The 17177-nt window shown below is 46.1% G+C and overlaps 1 protein-coding gene across 3 annotated transcripts in view; it reads right to left on the reverse strand.

Annotated features, from left to right (window-relative positions):
* The window catches only part of lrrk1 (leucine-rich repeat kinase 1), a 262189-nt gene that overhangs the window by 88152 nt on the left and 156860 nt on the right, over positions 1–17177 (reverse strand). For all 3 annotated transcript variants that reach the window (XM_041175194.1, XM_041175192.1, XM_041175193.1), the window contains 6 exons: positions 15922–16081; positions 15401–15677; positions 11869–12040; positions 9508–9677; positions 9220–9359; positions 6422–6671 (listed from right to left, as the gene is read on the reverse strand). In XM_041175194.1, coding sequence (XP_041031128.1) covers positions 6422–6671; positions 9220–9359; positions 9508–9677; positions 11869–12040; positions 15401–15677; positions 15922–16081 — 1169 coding nt within the window. The remainder of the gene's footprint in view (positions 1–6421; positions 6672–9219; positions 9360–9507; positions 9678–11868; positions 12041–15400; positions 15678–15921; positions 16082–17177) is intronic.

Consider the following 17177-nt stretch of genomic DNA (forward strand, 5'->3'; position numbering starts at 1 on the left):
CTGGCATGAGGGGGTAGTTCTTATTTGACAGCCAAGCTGAAGGAGCGTTGGATCAAGGTGTCCCTGGTGTCCCAGCCTCCCTGGAGGTTAGCGAGGTCCAGCTGCACCCCCTCAGCATTCTCCTCACCATACTCCTCTTCTGACTCACCACTGGATTCATCCTCTGTGGCCTGTGAAGCTGCGTCAAGATCCTGTTCCTCCAGTGGGTACCCCCTTGCCAGTGCCAGATTGTGGAGAGAGCAGCATTTAATCACCATCAGTGACACCCGCTCTGGGGGGTATTGTAGTGACCCCCCTGGATGGTACAGGCATCAGGAGCACATCCTGAGAAAACCTATGGTTCTCTCCATCACAGCCCTTGTGGAGGCGTGACTCCTGCTCTGCTCTGCCTCTGCTCTGGGGTGGTAGAGAAACATCATAAGCCACCACTTCAAGTGATAGCTTTTGTCACCCAGCAGCCATCCATCCAGCCGGGCTGGAGCACTGAAGAGCCCCGGCACCTGGGACTGTCTGAGGATGTAGGCGTCGTGGGAGCTGCCTGGGTACCTGGCACAGACTTGTAGAATCAGCATCCTGTGGTCACACACTATCTGCATGTTCATGGAGTGGAAGCCCTTCCTGTTGATGAAGGCACCGAGCTCACCTGCTGGCGCTTTGATGGCCACATGTGTACAGTCTATAGCACCCTGGACACGGGGGAAGCCAGCAATGGCCGTGAAGCCTCTGGCTCACTGTGTCTGACTGGCATCATCCGTACGGAAACAAAGGAAAGTCAATACCCGCCTGAACAGAGCCTCTGTCACCAGCTTGGCACAAGTGTGGACAGCTGATTGGAAGACTCCACACTGATCCCCCTCTGATCCCTGGAAAGAGCCGGAGGCATAGAAGCTGAGGGCTGCTGTGACCTTCAGAGCCACTGGCTTGGGGTGTCCACCCAGACAGTCGGAGCTGAGCTCAGGCCCAATCATCTGATAAATGGAGGTTATGCTCTTCCTTCAGAGGTAGAGCCTCCTTCAGCAATGCACCTCAGACATATTGAGGGAGCTGCATCACCACATGTAAACCCTGGCAGCAGGATAGTGGCGTCTTCTGCAGCCCTTTCTGCCTTGGACTACCTGCTGGCCCTGTGCCCTTTGTGCCTGTGACTCTCTTCCCACAAGTGCCTCCCCTGGAGGCTGCACTGGGATTCCTGGCCTCCTCCACTTTCTGCCCCCCTCTTTCTCCTAAGAGGAGGTGCCTCCAGCGGAGACCACAATCACCATTACCAGGGTAAGGGAAGGCTGTCTGATACCTGGAAGGGTCATTGAAACATAGAAACTAGGAGCAGGAGGAGGCCATTCAGCCCTTGGAGCCTGCTCCGCCATTCATTATGATCATGGCTGATCATCCAACTCAATAGCCTGCTCCCGCTTTCTCCCCATATCCTTTGATCCCCTTCGCCCCAAGAGCTATATCTAACTCCTTCTTGAAAACATACAATGTTTTGGTCTCAACTACTTTCTGTGGTAACACATTCCACAGGCTCACCACTCTCTGGGTGAAGAAATTTCTCCTCATCTCAGTCCTAAATGGTCTACCCCATATCCTCAGACTGTGACCCCTGGTTCTGAACTCCCCCACCCTCGGGAACATCCTTCCTGCATCTACCCTGTCTAGTCCTGTTAGAATTTTATAGGTTTCTAATAGATCCCCCCTCATTCTTCTGAACTCCAGTGAATATAATCCTAACTGACTCAATCTCTCCTCATATGTCAGTCCCACCATCCCAGGAATCAGTCTGGTAAATCTTCGCTGCACTCCCTCTATAGCAAGAACATCCTTCCTCAGATATGGAGACCAAAACTGCACACAATATTCCAGGTGTGGTCTCACAAAGGCCCTGTACAATTGCAGCAAGACATCCCTGTTCCTGTACTCGAATCCTCTCGCTATGAAGGCCAATTTACCATTTGCCTTCTTTACCGCCTGCTGCACCTGCATGCTTACCTTCAGCGACTGGTGTACAAGGACACCCAGGTCTCGTTGCACATTCTCCTCTCTCAATTTATAGTCATTCAGATAATAATCTGCCTTCCTGTTTTTGCTACCTAAGTGGATAACCTCACATTTATCCACATTATACTGCATCTGCCATGCATCTGCCCACTCACTCAGCTTGTCCAAATCACATTGAAGCATCTCTGCATCCTCCTCACAGCTCACCCTCCCACCCAGCTTTGTGTCATTTGCAAATTTGGAGATATTGCATTTAATTCCCTGATCTAAATCATTAATGTATATTGTGAATAACTGGGGTCCCAGCACCAATCCCTGTGGTACCCCACTAGTCACTGCCTGCCATTCGGAAAAAGACCCGTTTATTTCTACTCTTTGTTTCCTGTCTTCCAACCAGTTTTCTATCCATCTCAGTACACTAGCCCCAATCCCATGTGCTTTAATTTTACACGCCAATCTCTAATGTGGGACTTTGTCGAAAGCCTTCTGAAAGTCCAAATAAACCACATCCACTGGCTCCCCCCATCAACTCTACTAGTTACATCCTCGAAAAATTCCAGTAGATTTGTCAAGCATGATTTCCCTTTCATAAATCCATGTTGACTCTGCCTGATTCTGCCACTGTTTTCCACGTGCTCAGCTATTAAATCTTTTATAATGGACTCTAGAATTTTACCCACTACCGACATCAGGCTGACTGGTCTATAATTCCCTGTTTTCTCTCTGCATCCCTTTTTAAATAGTGGGGTTACATTAGCTACCCTCCAATCTGTAGGAACTGTTCCAGAGTCTGTAGAATCTCGGATGATGACCACCAATGCATCCACTATTTCTAGGGCCACTTCCTTAACTACTCTGGGATGTAGATTATCAGGCCCTGGGGATTTATCGGCCTTCAATCCCATCAATTTCCCCAACACCATTTCCTGACTAATACTGATTTCTTTCAGTTCCTCCCTCTCACTAAACCCTGTGTCCCTAACATTTCTGGTATGTTATTAGTGTCCTCCTTTGTGAAGACAGAACCAAAGTATGTATTTAGTTGGTCAGCCATTTCTTTGTTCCCCATTATAAATTCCCCTGTTTCTGACTGTAAGGGATCTACATTTGTCTTCACCAATCTTTTTCTCTTCACATACCTACAGAAACTTTTACAGTCAGTTTTCATGTTCCCCGCTAGGTTACTCTCATACTCTATTTTCCCCTTTTTAATCAATCCCTTGGTCCTGCTTTGCTGATTTCTAAAGTGCTTCCGATCCTCAGGTCTGTTGTTTTTTCTGGCCAATTTATATGCCTCTTCCTTGGATCTAATACTATCTCTAATTTCCCTTGTAAGCCATGGCTTGGCCACCTTTCCTGTTTTACTTTTGCACCAGACAGGAATAAACAATTGTTGCAGTTCACCCATGCGCTCTTTGAATGCTTGCCATTGCCTATCTCTTTAAGTAACATTTCCCAATCCATCACAGCCAACTTGCACCTCACACCATCGTAGTTTCCTTTATTAGGATTCAGGACCCTAGTCTCAGAATCAACTACGTCACTCTCCATCTTGATGAAGAATTCTATCATATTATGGTCGCTCATCCCCAAGGGGCCTCGCACAACTAGATTGCCAATTATTCCTTTCTCATTACACAATACCCGGTCTAGAATGGCCTGTTCTCTCGTTGGTTCCTCAACGTATTGGTCCAGAAAAACATCCCGTTTACACTCCAGGAATTCCTCCTCTATGGTATTGTTACTAATTTGATTTGCCCAATATATATGCAGATTAAAATCACCCATAATTACAGATGATTCTTTATTACATGCGTTTCTAATTTCCTGTTTAATGCCATTCCCAACATCACCACTACAGTTTGGGGGTCTAAATACAACCCCCACTAACGTTTTTTGCCCCTAAGTATTTCTCAGCTCTACCTATACAGATTCCACATCGTCGGAGCTAATATCTTTCCTCACTATTGCGTTAATCTCCTCTTTAACCAGCAATGCAACTCCACCACCTTTTCCTTTTTGTCTGTCCTTCCTAAATACTGAATACCCCTGGATGTTCAGTTCCCATCCCTGGTCACCCAGCAGCCTTGTCTCCGTAATCCTGACTATATCATACCTGTTTATATCTATTTACGCGGTTAATTCATCCACTTTATTGCGAATGCTCCTCGCGTTAAGACACAAAGCCTTAAGGCTTGTCTTTTTAACATTACTTGTCCTGTTCCCACTATTTTTCACTGAGGCCCTGTTTGATTCTTGCCCTTGATTTCTCTACCTATCACTTTTCTTATTCCCCTTTCTGTCTTTTGTTTTTGTCCTTGTTCCCCCTCCTCTGACTCCTTGCATTGGTTCCCATCCCCCTGCCATTTTAGTTTAAACCCTCCTCAACCACCCTAGCAAATAGTCCCCCCAAGGACATCAGTGCCAGTCCTGCCCAGGTGTAACCCGTCCAGTTTGTACCGGTCCTACCTCCCCCAGAACCAGTCCCAATGTCCCAGGAATCTGAAACCCTCCCCCTCACACCATCTCTTCAGCCACGTATTCATCCGATATATCCTGCTATTTCTACTCTGACTGGCATGTGGCACTGGTAGTAATCCGGAGATCACTACCTTTGAGGCCCACATGGTCCGAATCCTCAGGGAGCATGGAAGGTGCCAATGAGTTCAGAAATAAAGCCTGGAAATGCTTAGAATGATCAGAGATGAAGTTGTCAAGTCTCAATAAACCACCAGTAGCAAGTTATCTCCAAAATTCCTCACTACTCATATTGACAACACCGCTGACCCTTCGTATCCTGCCCATGGATGAGGTCTTGCAAATTATGGCCTGCCCGCCTGCCAGTTTTGTCTAGGCGATGAGTAAAAACTCGCCAGAGCAATGTTAAATCACCATCAATTGGGTTGTCAAGGGCCTTAACCAAGCTGTTAATTAACGGAGAGCATGGCTCCTAATCCTGTGCTTGCCCACCGAGCAAAATCTCATGCATCAATTTACATACAAACCGCTGGGGCGCCTGCCTGCTCAGTGAAAAATTCTGCCCAAAGACTTCCTTGTAACTTACACGAGGCTGCTTCATGGTGTCCACACAGTATCGGTCAAGTGTAGTGACAACAGAATATATCACAGTGAGAATGGGTAGAATCCATCAAAACCGGACCATGTAAGACCAGCATTAGAACCAAACCTAACTCAGCTGCTTTTCCGATTGAAATTGCAGGATAGAGGTCAAAGTGCCAACTTTTCCTCACATTTTCCTTTTTCTCCTGATTTACTCAGTATTCCCACTGGAGTTGCCAACTGTTGGGAGTCAGGTTTATGTTCAGAATGGGTAAGACCCATCTAAGCACAAGGATCTATGTCTACTGATAGAAGCAAACACATGGAAATAAACAGTTTGAAATCCAAACGAGTGAGAGTTAATAACAGTGCAACCAGGGCCAGGGGGCGAGTTTGTGGAGTCAGTGACCAGAGGGCTGGGCTCTGAGCTCCTCCTCACACTGACCACGCCGAGATTTCATCGTTCCGGGCTGACCATCTCATGATGGCCTCGACTCACAGGAGTTAGTGCTGTACAGAGCTCAGTGCCTGGCAGCCCCACTGTCCAGCACAGAGCCCCATCCTCACCCCTCACAGGCTGACACTGACTCAACACCCCCCCCTCCCACCCCGACTATCTGATACTGACACCCTCCCCCAACTGCCTGACACTGCCCCCACCACCCCCTCACTGCTTGGCACCGAACCCCACCCCCTTCCCCTTCACTGTCTGACACTGACCCCCCTCCTGCCTCCCACACTGCCCAGCACTGACTCCACCTCCCCAATCTAATGCCCAGCACCAAAACCCCCACCCCGACTGGCAAAACGTCAAGTCCCCCTCTCAGTGCGCGACACTCCCCACTGCCTGACACTGAGCACCCCCACCCTCGGTGCCCATACCCAGCACTGAGCTGCCCCCCAATGCCTGGCACTGCCCCCCCCACACCTCCCCCAATGCCCAGCATTGAGCACCGCCTCCAACTCAGTGCTTGATCTTCCCACCACGGCCTGGCATTGACCTCCCGAACACTGCCCAGCATCGGCACCCCTCAGTGCCCGGCATCGACACCCCTCAGTCCCCAACATTGACACCCCTCATTGCCCGGCATCGACCTCCCGAACACTGCCCGGCATCAACACCCCTCAGTGCCCGGCATCGACACCCCTCAGTGCCCAGCACTGAGCTGCCCCCCAACCTCCCTCTCATCCATTCTTCTGCTGTCCCTCACTCTCCCACAAACTGCTTTTTATTTTTTAAATCAATCTTTCTTGAGGTTACAATAAGAATCAAAATGGCTTTGTCTTTTAAACAGTGAAACCCAACATCAGAATTGACATTTCGGAGTCCCATTCTACCTTTACGAGATTCACACGTAGTCCTTACCGGGCTGGGAAATCAGTCATAAAAAGTTCGGGAACCAGCTCCTCCAGTGGTACAGGGTCTGTTGGGTGGTTTGGACACTCGATGTGTGTGTGTTCGATGGCAGTGAGTAAACAGTCCTCCATACTGAAGTAATGCAAGCCCTGAGCCTGGGACTGGACTTGTGTTTCCTCTGTGGTTGTGGGGGTGCAGTGAGGACAGGGAACATATTGCTCGACCAAGGGAGATCCATCAGCTTCAGTGGCTGTAAGAGCTGTTGGTCACACAAAGGCACATTTCTGTCAGTTACACAGAGACTCCTGCATATATATTCAGAAAGAGACAAGAAAACATAGAAAAAACACTGCCAGAAAAACACTTTAAAATAGCGAAGGACCAGAATAAACTCAGCATTGCATGGTGATTGTTTAAAATGTATTTAGATTTAAATATTGAAATCAAACGTGACAACTACAGTGTAAATTTGGGCACATGATAATCCATCGCATTCTCTGAGGAACGGCAGTGTGAACATTGGATGCTGAACCTAATGCAGGGGGTGGGTGGGGGGGAACAGAGGGAGAAATGTGGAGGTAGGTAGAGGGGAAGGTGGGATTGGGTGGAGAGAGGGTGGATGGAGGAAGGTCAGGAGGGTGAGGGTGGGTGGTATGGAGGAAGAGAGGGTAGTATGGTGTGAACGAGACTTAGACCTCCAATGGGGGAGGGGGACTGGAATCTGAGGTGGAACCAAAGGTCTATCAAATTCCACCATGTGATAGGTGCTGAAAATTCTGACCAATCGCTGCAGCGACTGCCTGCTCCTCTATATAGGGGGTGTGGCCAAAGGGAATGTCAGATAGTTCCAGTAGTCCCAAATAAACTCCAGCTGGACCAGAGCTCACAGCAGTAACATTTCAAGCCTGCAGCATCCACAAGTTGTCAAGACAAAGTCACTGGTTTCCAGTCAATGGACTGAGCAGGATTCCTGTCTCTGTAATCAAAATAAATAATGTTGGTTCCTCTAGCAGATCAGTGTGGATGGCCTAATTATTCACCTTCTGATAGTGATTTTGAGAAGGTGTAAAAATGAACAAGGGAACCAGTGTATCAATGTCCTGCCCCAAACACTCCCACATTGGCCCAGATTGCAGCATCTCAGCACTGGCTTGAGGAAGGAAGTTTGGGGCCAAGAAATCTTACAATCCAATTATTTCTGTTAAATCTACACATGGTTGAAATGTGAGAAGAAAGGCTTTCATTTCTATAGCACCTGTTAAAACCTCACGATGTTCCAAAGTGCTTCTGCCTTGTAGTCACTGTTGTAATCCAGAAAGTGGGGCAGCCAATTTGCACACAAGCTCCCACAAAGAGCAATATGTTAATGACCTGATCATCTATTTTAGATAAGAATATAAGAAATTGTAGCAAGAGTTGGCCATTCAGCCTATCAAGCCTTTTCTACCATTCAGTAAGATGAACTGCACCAGCTCCATTTTCCTACCTTACCTCCATATCCCTCACTTCCCTCAGTTCCCAAGAATCTATTGATCTCGGTCTTCATTATACCCAAAACTGAGCACCTATAAATCTCTGGGGTCGAGAATTCCAAAGATTCAAACTGTCTGAGGGAGAAATTACTCCTCACTCAGCCCTAAATAGCTGACCCTTCATCCCGAGAGGTCCAGACAGGGGAAGCAACCTCTAAATATCTGCCCTGCCCAATCCTCTAAGGATTTTATACACCTCAACGAGTCCACCTCTCATTCTTCTAAATGCCAGAGAATATTGGCCCATTCTGCTTAATCTCTGCTAATAGTCCAGCCCTCTCACCCCATGAATCAATCTAGTGAACCTTTGCTGCACCCCCATCTAAGGAAGGTATCTCTTTCCTTAGGCAAGGAGACCAAAGCTGTACACTACACTTCAGGTGTGGACTCAAAGCCCAGAGTAATTACCCTTGTGCTCCAACCCCCTGCCTATCATACCATTTGTTAACTTTTTGTGATGTGTACAAGGACAACCAAAGCCATCGGAATAAAAACACTTAAAAGCTGTTCAACACTTAAAAATTATTTAGCTTTTCTATTCTTCCTGCCTAAGTGCATTATTTCACCTCTCCCTACATTATATTCCAACTGTCACCTTCTTGTCCAGTCACTTAACGGGGATATATACCTTTGCATCCTCTTCACAGTTTACTTTTCAACTTGACTTTATAATGCCAGCAAACTTGGATACATTACACTTGGCTCTCTCATAAGCCATTAATATTGGCTGTAAATAGCTGAGACTGAAGCACTGAACCTTGTGGAACTCACTAGTTACACCCTGCACCCTTAAAAATGACCCAGTTCTCCCTACTTGTTGTCTTTTGCCTTTTAACCAAACCTCCATCCATGCTAATAAATTACTGCCAGGCCTATGAGCCCTAATCTTGTGTAACAATCTACCCTGTAGTTACTTAGTGAATGCCTTCTGAAAATGTTGACAGGGTAAATTTTGGTCAGGACACAGGGGTAACTTCACTGCACTCCTGTGTAGAGTGCATTGGATCATTGTGTCATGGGATCATTTAGGATCATCTGAGAGTCAGGTGATCTGGTTTAACACCATATCGCTCTTCTGGCAGTGCAGTACTCCTTCAGTACCGCACCGGAGGGTCATCCTGGATTATGTGCTCAAGTCTTTGGTGTGGGACTTGAACCCACAACCTTCAGGGCCCAGAGGCAAGAGGCTTCCCACTGAGCCATGTCACAGTGCAGTCATGGGACAGTTCCTGTGGCACAGAACCATTTACCTTGACACCCCCTTCTGGGTCTTACCTGGAAACCACTGATCAATCAGAGAATTGACATGATCAGTGATGAACGCAACGGCTGAGAAATCCCGTGTTTCAGACTGGCAATTGATTTTTATTCCTGCACTCTTTTTCCTTTTCCAGTTCACCTCAGAGGACTCCACACTACAGGAAGGAAAGGACTTGCTGAGTTTCAAGGATTATATGCAGTCAGCGTCAGGGCTTGTTTCGATTTCCAAACACCAGAGTAAGTCTCCAGTGTTCCTGGCCTAGCAGAAGCTTCAATTGTAATAGAACTAATAAAGGTGATTACCTTAGAAACCCACCATCGTAGTTCACCTGCAAACCTTCTTGCCAATAAATAGTTTGATTTCTTCTGACTCGGAAGGTGCTGCAGCGATTGCGACGATGTGATCTTGTGAAGCTGTAAACTGAGGTTCGATTTGCTCTGCCTCGCTTTGGATTCTTTTCATTCTCAAAGAGCTGGTCAAGAAAGCAAAGGGAAAGGTCAGTGAGAAAAGAAAGGCCTTGGCAATAACACCCATGATGGACGAGAAGAGGTCGGAAGGGGGCAAGTGAATTTGACCCCAGCTCACCGCTCACAGGCAGCAGAGGATGTCAGGACGTCCGGCTGCTGAGAGATGGGGAGCTTCATTAACGTTTTTAAACCGGCTTCCCACGGCGCATGTGAGAGGCAATTTCAAATTTGCTGGCATTGAGAAAGCTGAAAGTGGAAGCAGGGCAGGAACTGCCAGCTCCACTGTGTTTTCCTGCACTCCAGCCTTTTGGCCTTCTCCAGTCACAATTGCAAAAGCAAGGAAATGATGTTAAACCCGCATAAAAGTTAAACACTGATTCACCCTCAACTGGAGTATTGTGTCCAATTCTGGGCATTTCACTTTAGGAAGGATGTGAAGGTTTTAAAGAGGATGAGAAAAAATTTACAAGAATGATTCTGGAGTCCGGGACTTCAGTAATATGGATAGACTGGAGAAGTTGGGACTGTTTTCTTGGGAGAAGAGAAAGTTGAGAAGAGGTATCAAAAGCGTGCACAGAGAAACCGTTCCCACTGGCAGAAGGTTTGAGAACCAGAGGGCGCCGATTTAAAGTGAATGGCAAAAATACCAAGGCGACATTAGGAAAATGAATGGTTAGGATCTGGAATGCACAGCCTGAGATTGTGGCAGAAACAGATTAAATCATGGAGTTCAAAAAGGAATTGGACAAACGGCTGAAGAGAAAAGGATTGCAAGGCTGCAGGGAAAGAGTAGGTGGAGTGGGACTAGCAGAGTTGCTCTTGCAGGGAGCCTGCACTGACTCGATGGACCAAATGGCCTCCTCCTGAGTCTATGATTCACCTCCCACCACCCCAGAGATACCAGGGCCAAAGTTTCAGGTTGATGACCCAACATTGCTTCTGGGTGATGCTGACGATGAACAGCTTTTAATTTTTAAAATGCCAGCTCTGCTTCTCTCTGAACAGATGCTGCCTGAGCTGCTGGGTTTTCTACTTTTTCTATTTTTATTTTACAATTCTAGCATCAACAGTATGTTTCTATTTTTAAAGAAAAAAGCCACCATCTATTTCAGAGGAAAAGATTCAACTTTCCATATCATTTGTGATTTAATACCTAGATTTTAACTTTCGTTTGTAATCATCATGACAAAGAACATATTTATCAACTTTGCCTTTGGCAGAGAGAAGTCCCTCCTGCTTTCTAAACGACGGGCAGTGTTGGCAGATCTGTAGGGGTATTCCACCCAGAATTCTTGGCTCAATCATCAGTGACATAAATATTTCCAGGGCAGAGAAGATTATCCATCCAATTATATAGGACACTGGTGATCACACACAGCTGGAAATGACCCCTCCCTTCTCTTCTTCCTCTCACTCCTACCTCCTGCCCCAACCCCTCCCCACATCTTCCTCTCTCCCTCACTCACCCCATCCCCACCCATTCCTTACCTTCACAGGAGGGGAAAAAGTGAGTGCAGAAGGAGGGGAGGAGAGATGAAAGAGGGAGGGGAGAGATGAAAGAGGGAGGGGAGAGATGAAAGAGGGAGGGGAGAGGTGAAAGAGGGAGGGGAGAGGTGAAAGAGGGAGGGGAGAGTTGAAAGGGGGAGGGGAGAGATGAAAGAGGGAGGGGAGAGGTGAAAGAGGGTGGGGAGAGTTGAAAGAGGGAGGGGAGAGGTGAAAGAGGGAGGGGAGAAGTGAAAGAGGGTGGGGAGAGTTGAAAGAGGGTGGGGAGACTTGAAAGAATGGAGAGAGGGAGATGAAAGAGGGGGTTGCAGGAAAGGAGGTGGGGAGAGGGAAAAAATGAGGAGGGTGGAGAAGCCCAGAGGGGAGGGTATTTTATAGAATGAAGCAGAGAATCTGGACAGCTTTCAAGCCTTCTCTTTATTTATTAAACATGGCAGAAGTCACAGTGATGGTAAACAGATTCTAACAGCCTTCCCAATGAGACCTAATCCAGTGTTTAACAGTCAGTTAAAGTGGCAAATTTCAACACTTGGCAGGACAATGTTTTCACCTAAATAAATGAGGGGAATCCTGTGGAAGAGAAGGTCATTGAAGTTTCTGCACAAAATCCAATTGCCTATTGGCAGAAAGTGAGACCAGCAATCAGCCCTGGAATATCTGTCTGTACAAGTGAGTTGGCAATGTGGGTCATACCTGGGTATCCATCTCTGCCAGGCTAATCAAAATGCGGGCAATAAACCGCTGCCAGAAGCCAACGGGCACAAAGTTCATTTTGAAAAGTCTCTGGATGGTGTTGGTGCTCTTGCCTCTCAGATTGCCAAAGTCAAAGCCTGGCTTTGGTGGCAGCAAGTGTGGGAGGAGGTAACTGGTAAGAAAAGTACAACAAATCCATTAGCAAAAATCATTTTCCCTTCAATCACATTCATCACATTCTCCATCTTGTAAAAAGGACTGCTCCAAATTCGATCCCCTTTCCTTTGGGATATTTACAAAAAGCGATGACAATTTGCATTTACATCATACTGGTCCTGTCAGATAACCTTCCAAAGGGCAAGTGGGCATTGAGCAGGATAGTGCAGTCAAAGGGGTAGTTTAGAACTGTCAAAGGCAGTAAAGAAGGAAGCATTTAGGTATGTAGTAGTTACGTCACTGCACTAATAATCCAGAGAATGAGAGTTCAGGTTCCATAATGGCAGTTTGAAAATTTAAAATAAAAACAGAAAATGCTCAGCAGGTCTGGCAGCATCTGTGGAGAGAGACACAGTGTTAATGTTTTGAGTCTGTATGACTTGTTCAAAGCTAGAAACGTGATGGATTTTATATTGTTTAAGTCGGGGGGAGGTGGAGCAGGTGAAGCAAGCTAGAAGGTCAGTGGTAGGTGTGAGCTGGGGAGGAATTTGACAAAGATGTCATGGACACAGAATAAAGGGAGTGTTAACAATATTGTTAAAGACTAAAGAAGGTGCCAATAGTGGCATAAAGGCAAGATATCAGAGTGTGTTAAAAGCAGAAAATTTGAATATAGTTTTAAAAAATCTGGAAATGAAAAGCTGGGATCTGTAAAAGTAACCATGAAGCTGGCAATTGTCATAAAAAAAAGCTGCTTCGCTATTATCCTATAGGGAAGAAAACCTGCCATCCTCCCTCTAACTTCTCTCTGTTTGACTTCAGTCCAACACCAACATGGTTAGTTCAAAACTGCCCTCTGAAATGGTCTAACAGGCAACTCAGTTGTATCAAACTGTTACATGAAGTGGCTCAAGAAGGCCCATCACCACCTTCTCAGGGCTACAAGGAATGGGTAGCAAATGCTGGCCCTTCCACCACTGCCCACATTCTGAGAATGAAGGTACAAAGGTTGGCAGCTTAGGGTGATTGGAGGGGTAATGAGTCTGTTTGGACAATTTCAAACAGTGCGAGGATTTAAGATGGAGCAAAGCTGTGGAAGAAATTAAAAATGATGACAAGGATCTTGAAGTGACTTGTCTGGGCTGAGGGTGCTATTGATCAGGTAAGGGTGATAGTCACATGAGGCCTTCTGAGAGAGGATATGTTGCCCTTAATCAGCTTAAAGTTATGGTGGATGGTAGCAGAAAAGCAAGTGACAGACGCCATTTGAAAATCCAGGTTTATCACTGGGTTGTCAGCAGTGGCCTAGCTGACAGTCGCACCCATGACTCAACAGATTGTGAGTTGGGGTCCGACTCCAGGGACTTAAGCTAAACAATTGAAGCTGAGACTTTGGTAGGAATGCTGCATGGTCAGAGATCCCACTTTTCAGACTGAATGCTAAAGCATGACACTCTCTGCTCAATAAAAGCAGGAAGTGCTAGAAAGTCTCAGCAGGTCTGGCAGCATTTGTGGAGAGAGAAATCGAGTTAACGTTTCGAGTCCAAATGACTCGTCTTCACAGCTGAGTTTTTCCAGGACTTTGTTTTTATCTCAGATTTCCAGCATCCACAGTATTTTGTTTTTATTACCCTCTGCTCAACGTTATGAGAATAGTCTGCTCAAAAATTCCAAATGTTAATGCGGATTGACTAGCGGGAAACAAAAAACAATCTCCATTTATGCAGCAATTTTAATAGAGCAAAATGTCTCAATGCATTTCACAGGAACAAGGTCAGACAGGACTGATACTGGGCCAAAGGAGGAGATATTAGAAGGGCTGACCTAAAGCTTGGTCAAGGAGGTAGGTATTAACAGCAACTTGTATTTATATAGCACCTTTAACAGAATAAAAAGCTCCAAGGTGCTTTACAGGAGCATTAATAAAGAAAGTATGACACTGAACACCATAAGCAGGTATTAGGCCAGATGACCAACAGCTTGGTCAAAGAGATAGGTTTTAAAGGGGCATCTTAAAGGAAGAAATTGATGCGTAGAAGTTTAGGGAGGGAATTCTAGAGCTTGGGGTCTAGGCAACCGAAAACGGCCAATGGTGAAGCAACTAAAATTATGGATGCTCAAAAGGCTAGAATTAGATGAGCGCAGATATCTCGGACGGATGTGGGTTGGAGGAGATTACAGAGATAGGGAGGTGGGAGGGGAACCACAGGGCAATTTGACAACAAGGATGAGAATTTTGAAATCAAGATGTTGCTTAACTGGGAGCCAGTGTAGGTCAGTGAGCACAGGGCGATAGGTGAATGGGACTTGGAGCCAAGACAAGGGCACCAGAGTTTTGGATGACCCCAAGCTTACAGAGAGTAGAATGTACACGAGCAGCCAGGAGTGCGTTGGTATAGGAGAGTCTAGAGGTAACAAAGATGATTGAGTGTTTCATCAGCAAGTGAGCCGAGACTGGCACATTGTTGGTCAATGTTACGCAGGGTGGAAATAGGCAGCCTTGGAGGTGGCATGAATATGAGGTCAGAAGCTCACCTTGGGTCAAATCTGTCACCAAGGCTGTGAACAGACTGGTTTAGTCTCAGACTGTTGCCAGGGGGAGGGATGGAGTCAGTAACTAGGGAATGGAGTTTGGAGCAGGGACCAAAAACAAGGGTTTCAGTCTTAATTGGAGAAAATTCCTGCCCCCCCAATACTGGACGTTAGATAAGCAGTCTGATAATTTAGCAACAGTGGAGGAGTCGAGGGAAGTGGTAGTGAGGTAGAGCAGGGTGTTGTCAGCGTACATGTGAAAACTAACACTGTGCCTTTGGATGATATCGCCAAGGGGCAGCATGTAGATGAGAAATAGGAGGAGGGGCAAGTTTAGGTCCTTGAGGTAATGATGCGGGAGCAGGATAGAGAAGCTTTCACAAGTAATAGTCTGAATACGATTAGACAGGTAGGAATGGAATCAGGTGAGTGCAGTTCCACCCATTGGGACAACAGTGGAGAGAGATTGGAGGAGGGAGGATGGTGTGGTCAACAGTGCCAAAGGCTGTGGACAGGTCAAAAAGGATAAAGAGGGAAAATTTATCTTGGTCACTGTCACACAGGATGTCATTTGTTACTTGGATAAGAGCTGCTAAGAAGTATTTTAAAGGAGACAGAGATAGACAGGCAGAGAGGTTTAGGAAGGGAATTCCTCAGCTTAGGGCCTTGGCAGCTGAACTCATGGCCACCAACACGAAACGAGTGAAACCAGGGATGCCAGAATTGCAGAAATGTAGAAATCTCATGGGATTGTGGGGCTGGAGATGACAGAAATAGAGAGGGATAAGGCCATGAAGGGATTTGAACACAAGGATGAGCATTTTAAAATCAGAAAACAACTTACCTGTTGTTGGTAATAGGAAGTGCAATCTCAAACTTGGCTAAAAATTGGAAATATTGCTCCTCAATCTGCTCGGTGAAGCCAGTTCCAGCCAGCAATGCCCTCAGCTCCATCACCTGTATTATGCCATTGTTGGCACGAAAGCGGGAGGCTTTGAGATTGATAATTCTCTCCAAGCATTCCGATAACCACACTGGATGCAGGAAGTAGAGGTTTCGCAGGCCGTGACTGGTGTCTGGGAAATGCAGCAGTGCTCCTGTCTCAATAAGGAAGGCAAGGGCTGCCAAACAAACAGAGAAACAATGCAGCAGCCTGTTAGCTCATTTAATGTGCTGGCCTATTATCATCTTATTATGCACAACACGCATTTCCAATCAGAACCTAACTGGTTCAGTTTGGGCTTTAATGGTTTGTATTTGGCAAATATTGGAAAAGGTATTGACGTAATAATACAACAGGATGTGTAGGGAAATGTTCAAACAAGCAAATGTTGCATTTTTACTCAAAATAGCACCATGAATTACCGGTCTGTATGTCTTCAATGTCCTTGATATCATTGTCGGGAATCTGCTGCACAATCTCCTCCAGTTGCTGGTCAGTTAAGTATTGGACCTCATTACTATTGCTTCTTCTCTGTTGCTCTTTCATAACAGCATTTAACAGATTGAAATAGCTCTTTGGTATCTGTAAGGAAGGTCGGTATTACCAGTTAAAAAAAAACTTGCATTACTATGCACCTTTCATGACCTCAGGACATCTTAAAATTACAGACAATGAAGTACTTGTGAAGTGTTGCAATGTCAGGAACATGGCAGCCATTTTGCACAAAGCAAGATCCCACAAACAGTTATGTGATATTGGCCAAATCTTCTGCTTGTGATGTTGAATGAGCGAGAAATATTGCCCAGGACAACATTACATGGTTTTCTTTGAACTTGGACACTTTTACATCTGCTTGTGAAGTTAGATGGGGCCTCAGTTTAACATCTCATCCAAACAGTGCAACGCTCCCTCAGCAGTGAAATGTCAGAACAAAAACAGAATTACCTGGAAAAACTCAGCAGGTCTGGCAGCATCGGCGGAGAAGAAAAGAGTTGACGTTTCGAGTCCTCATGACCCTTCGACAGAACTTGAGTTCGAGTCCAGGAAAGAGCTGAAATATAAGCTGGTTTAAGGTGTGTGTGTGGGGGGCGGAGAGATAGAGAGACAGAGAGGTGGAGGGGGTTGGTGTGGTTGTAGCGACAAACAAGCAGTGATAGAAGCAGATCATCAAAAGATGTCAACAACAATAGTACAATAGAACACATAGGTGTTAAAGTTAAAGTTGGTGATATTATCTAAACGAATGTGCTAATTAAGAATGGATGGTAGGGCACTCAAGGTATAGCTCTAGTGGGTTTTTTTTTATATATAATGGAAATAGGTGGGAAAAGGAAAATCTTTATAATTTATTGGGAAAAAAAAAGAAGGGGGAAACAGAAAGGGGGTGGGGATGGGGGAGGGGACTCACGACCTAAAGTTGTTGAATTCAATATTCAGTCCGGAAGGCTGTAAAGTCCCTAGTCGGAAGATGAGGTGTTGTTCCTCCAGTTTGCGTTGGGCTTCACTGGAACAATGCAGCAAGCCAAGGACAGACATGTGGGCAAGAGAGCAGGGTGGAGTGTTAAAATGGCAAGCGACAGGGAGGTTTGGGTCATTCTTGCGGACAGACCGCAGGTGTTCTGCAAAGCGGTCGCCCAGTTTACGTTTGGTCTCTCCAATGTAGAGGAGACCACATTGG

This window comes from Carcharodon carcharias, chromosome 26, assembly GCF_017639515.1.
Source record: "Carcharodon carcharias isolate sCarCar2 chromosome 26, sCarCar2.pri, whole genome shotgun sequence".
Classification (NCBI taxonomy): domain Eukaryota; kingdom Metazoa; phylum Chordata; class Chondrichthyes; order Lamniformes; family Lamnidae; genus Carcharodon; species Carcharodon carcharias.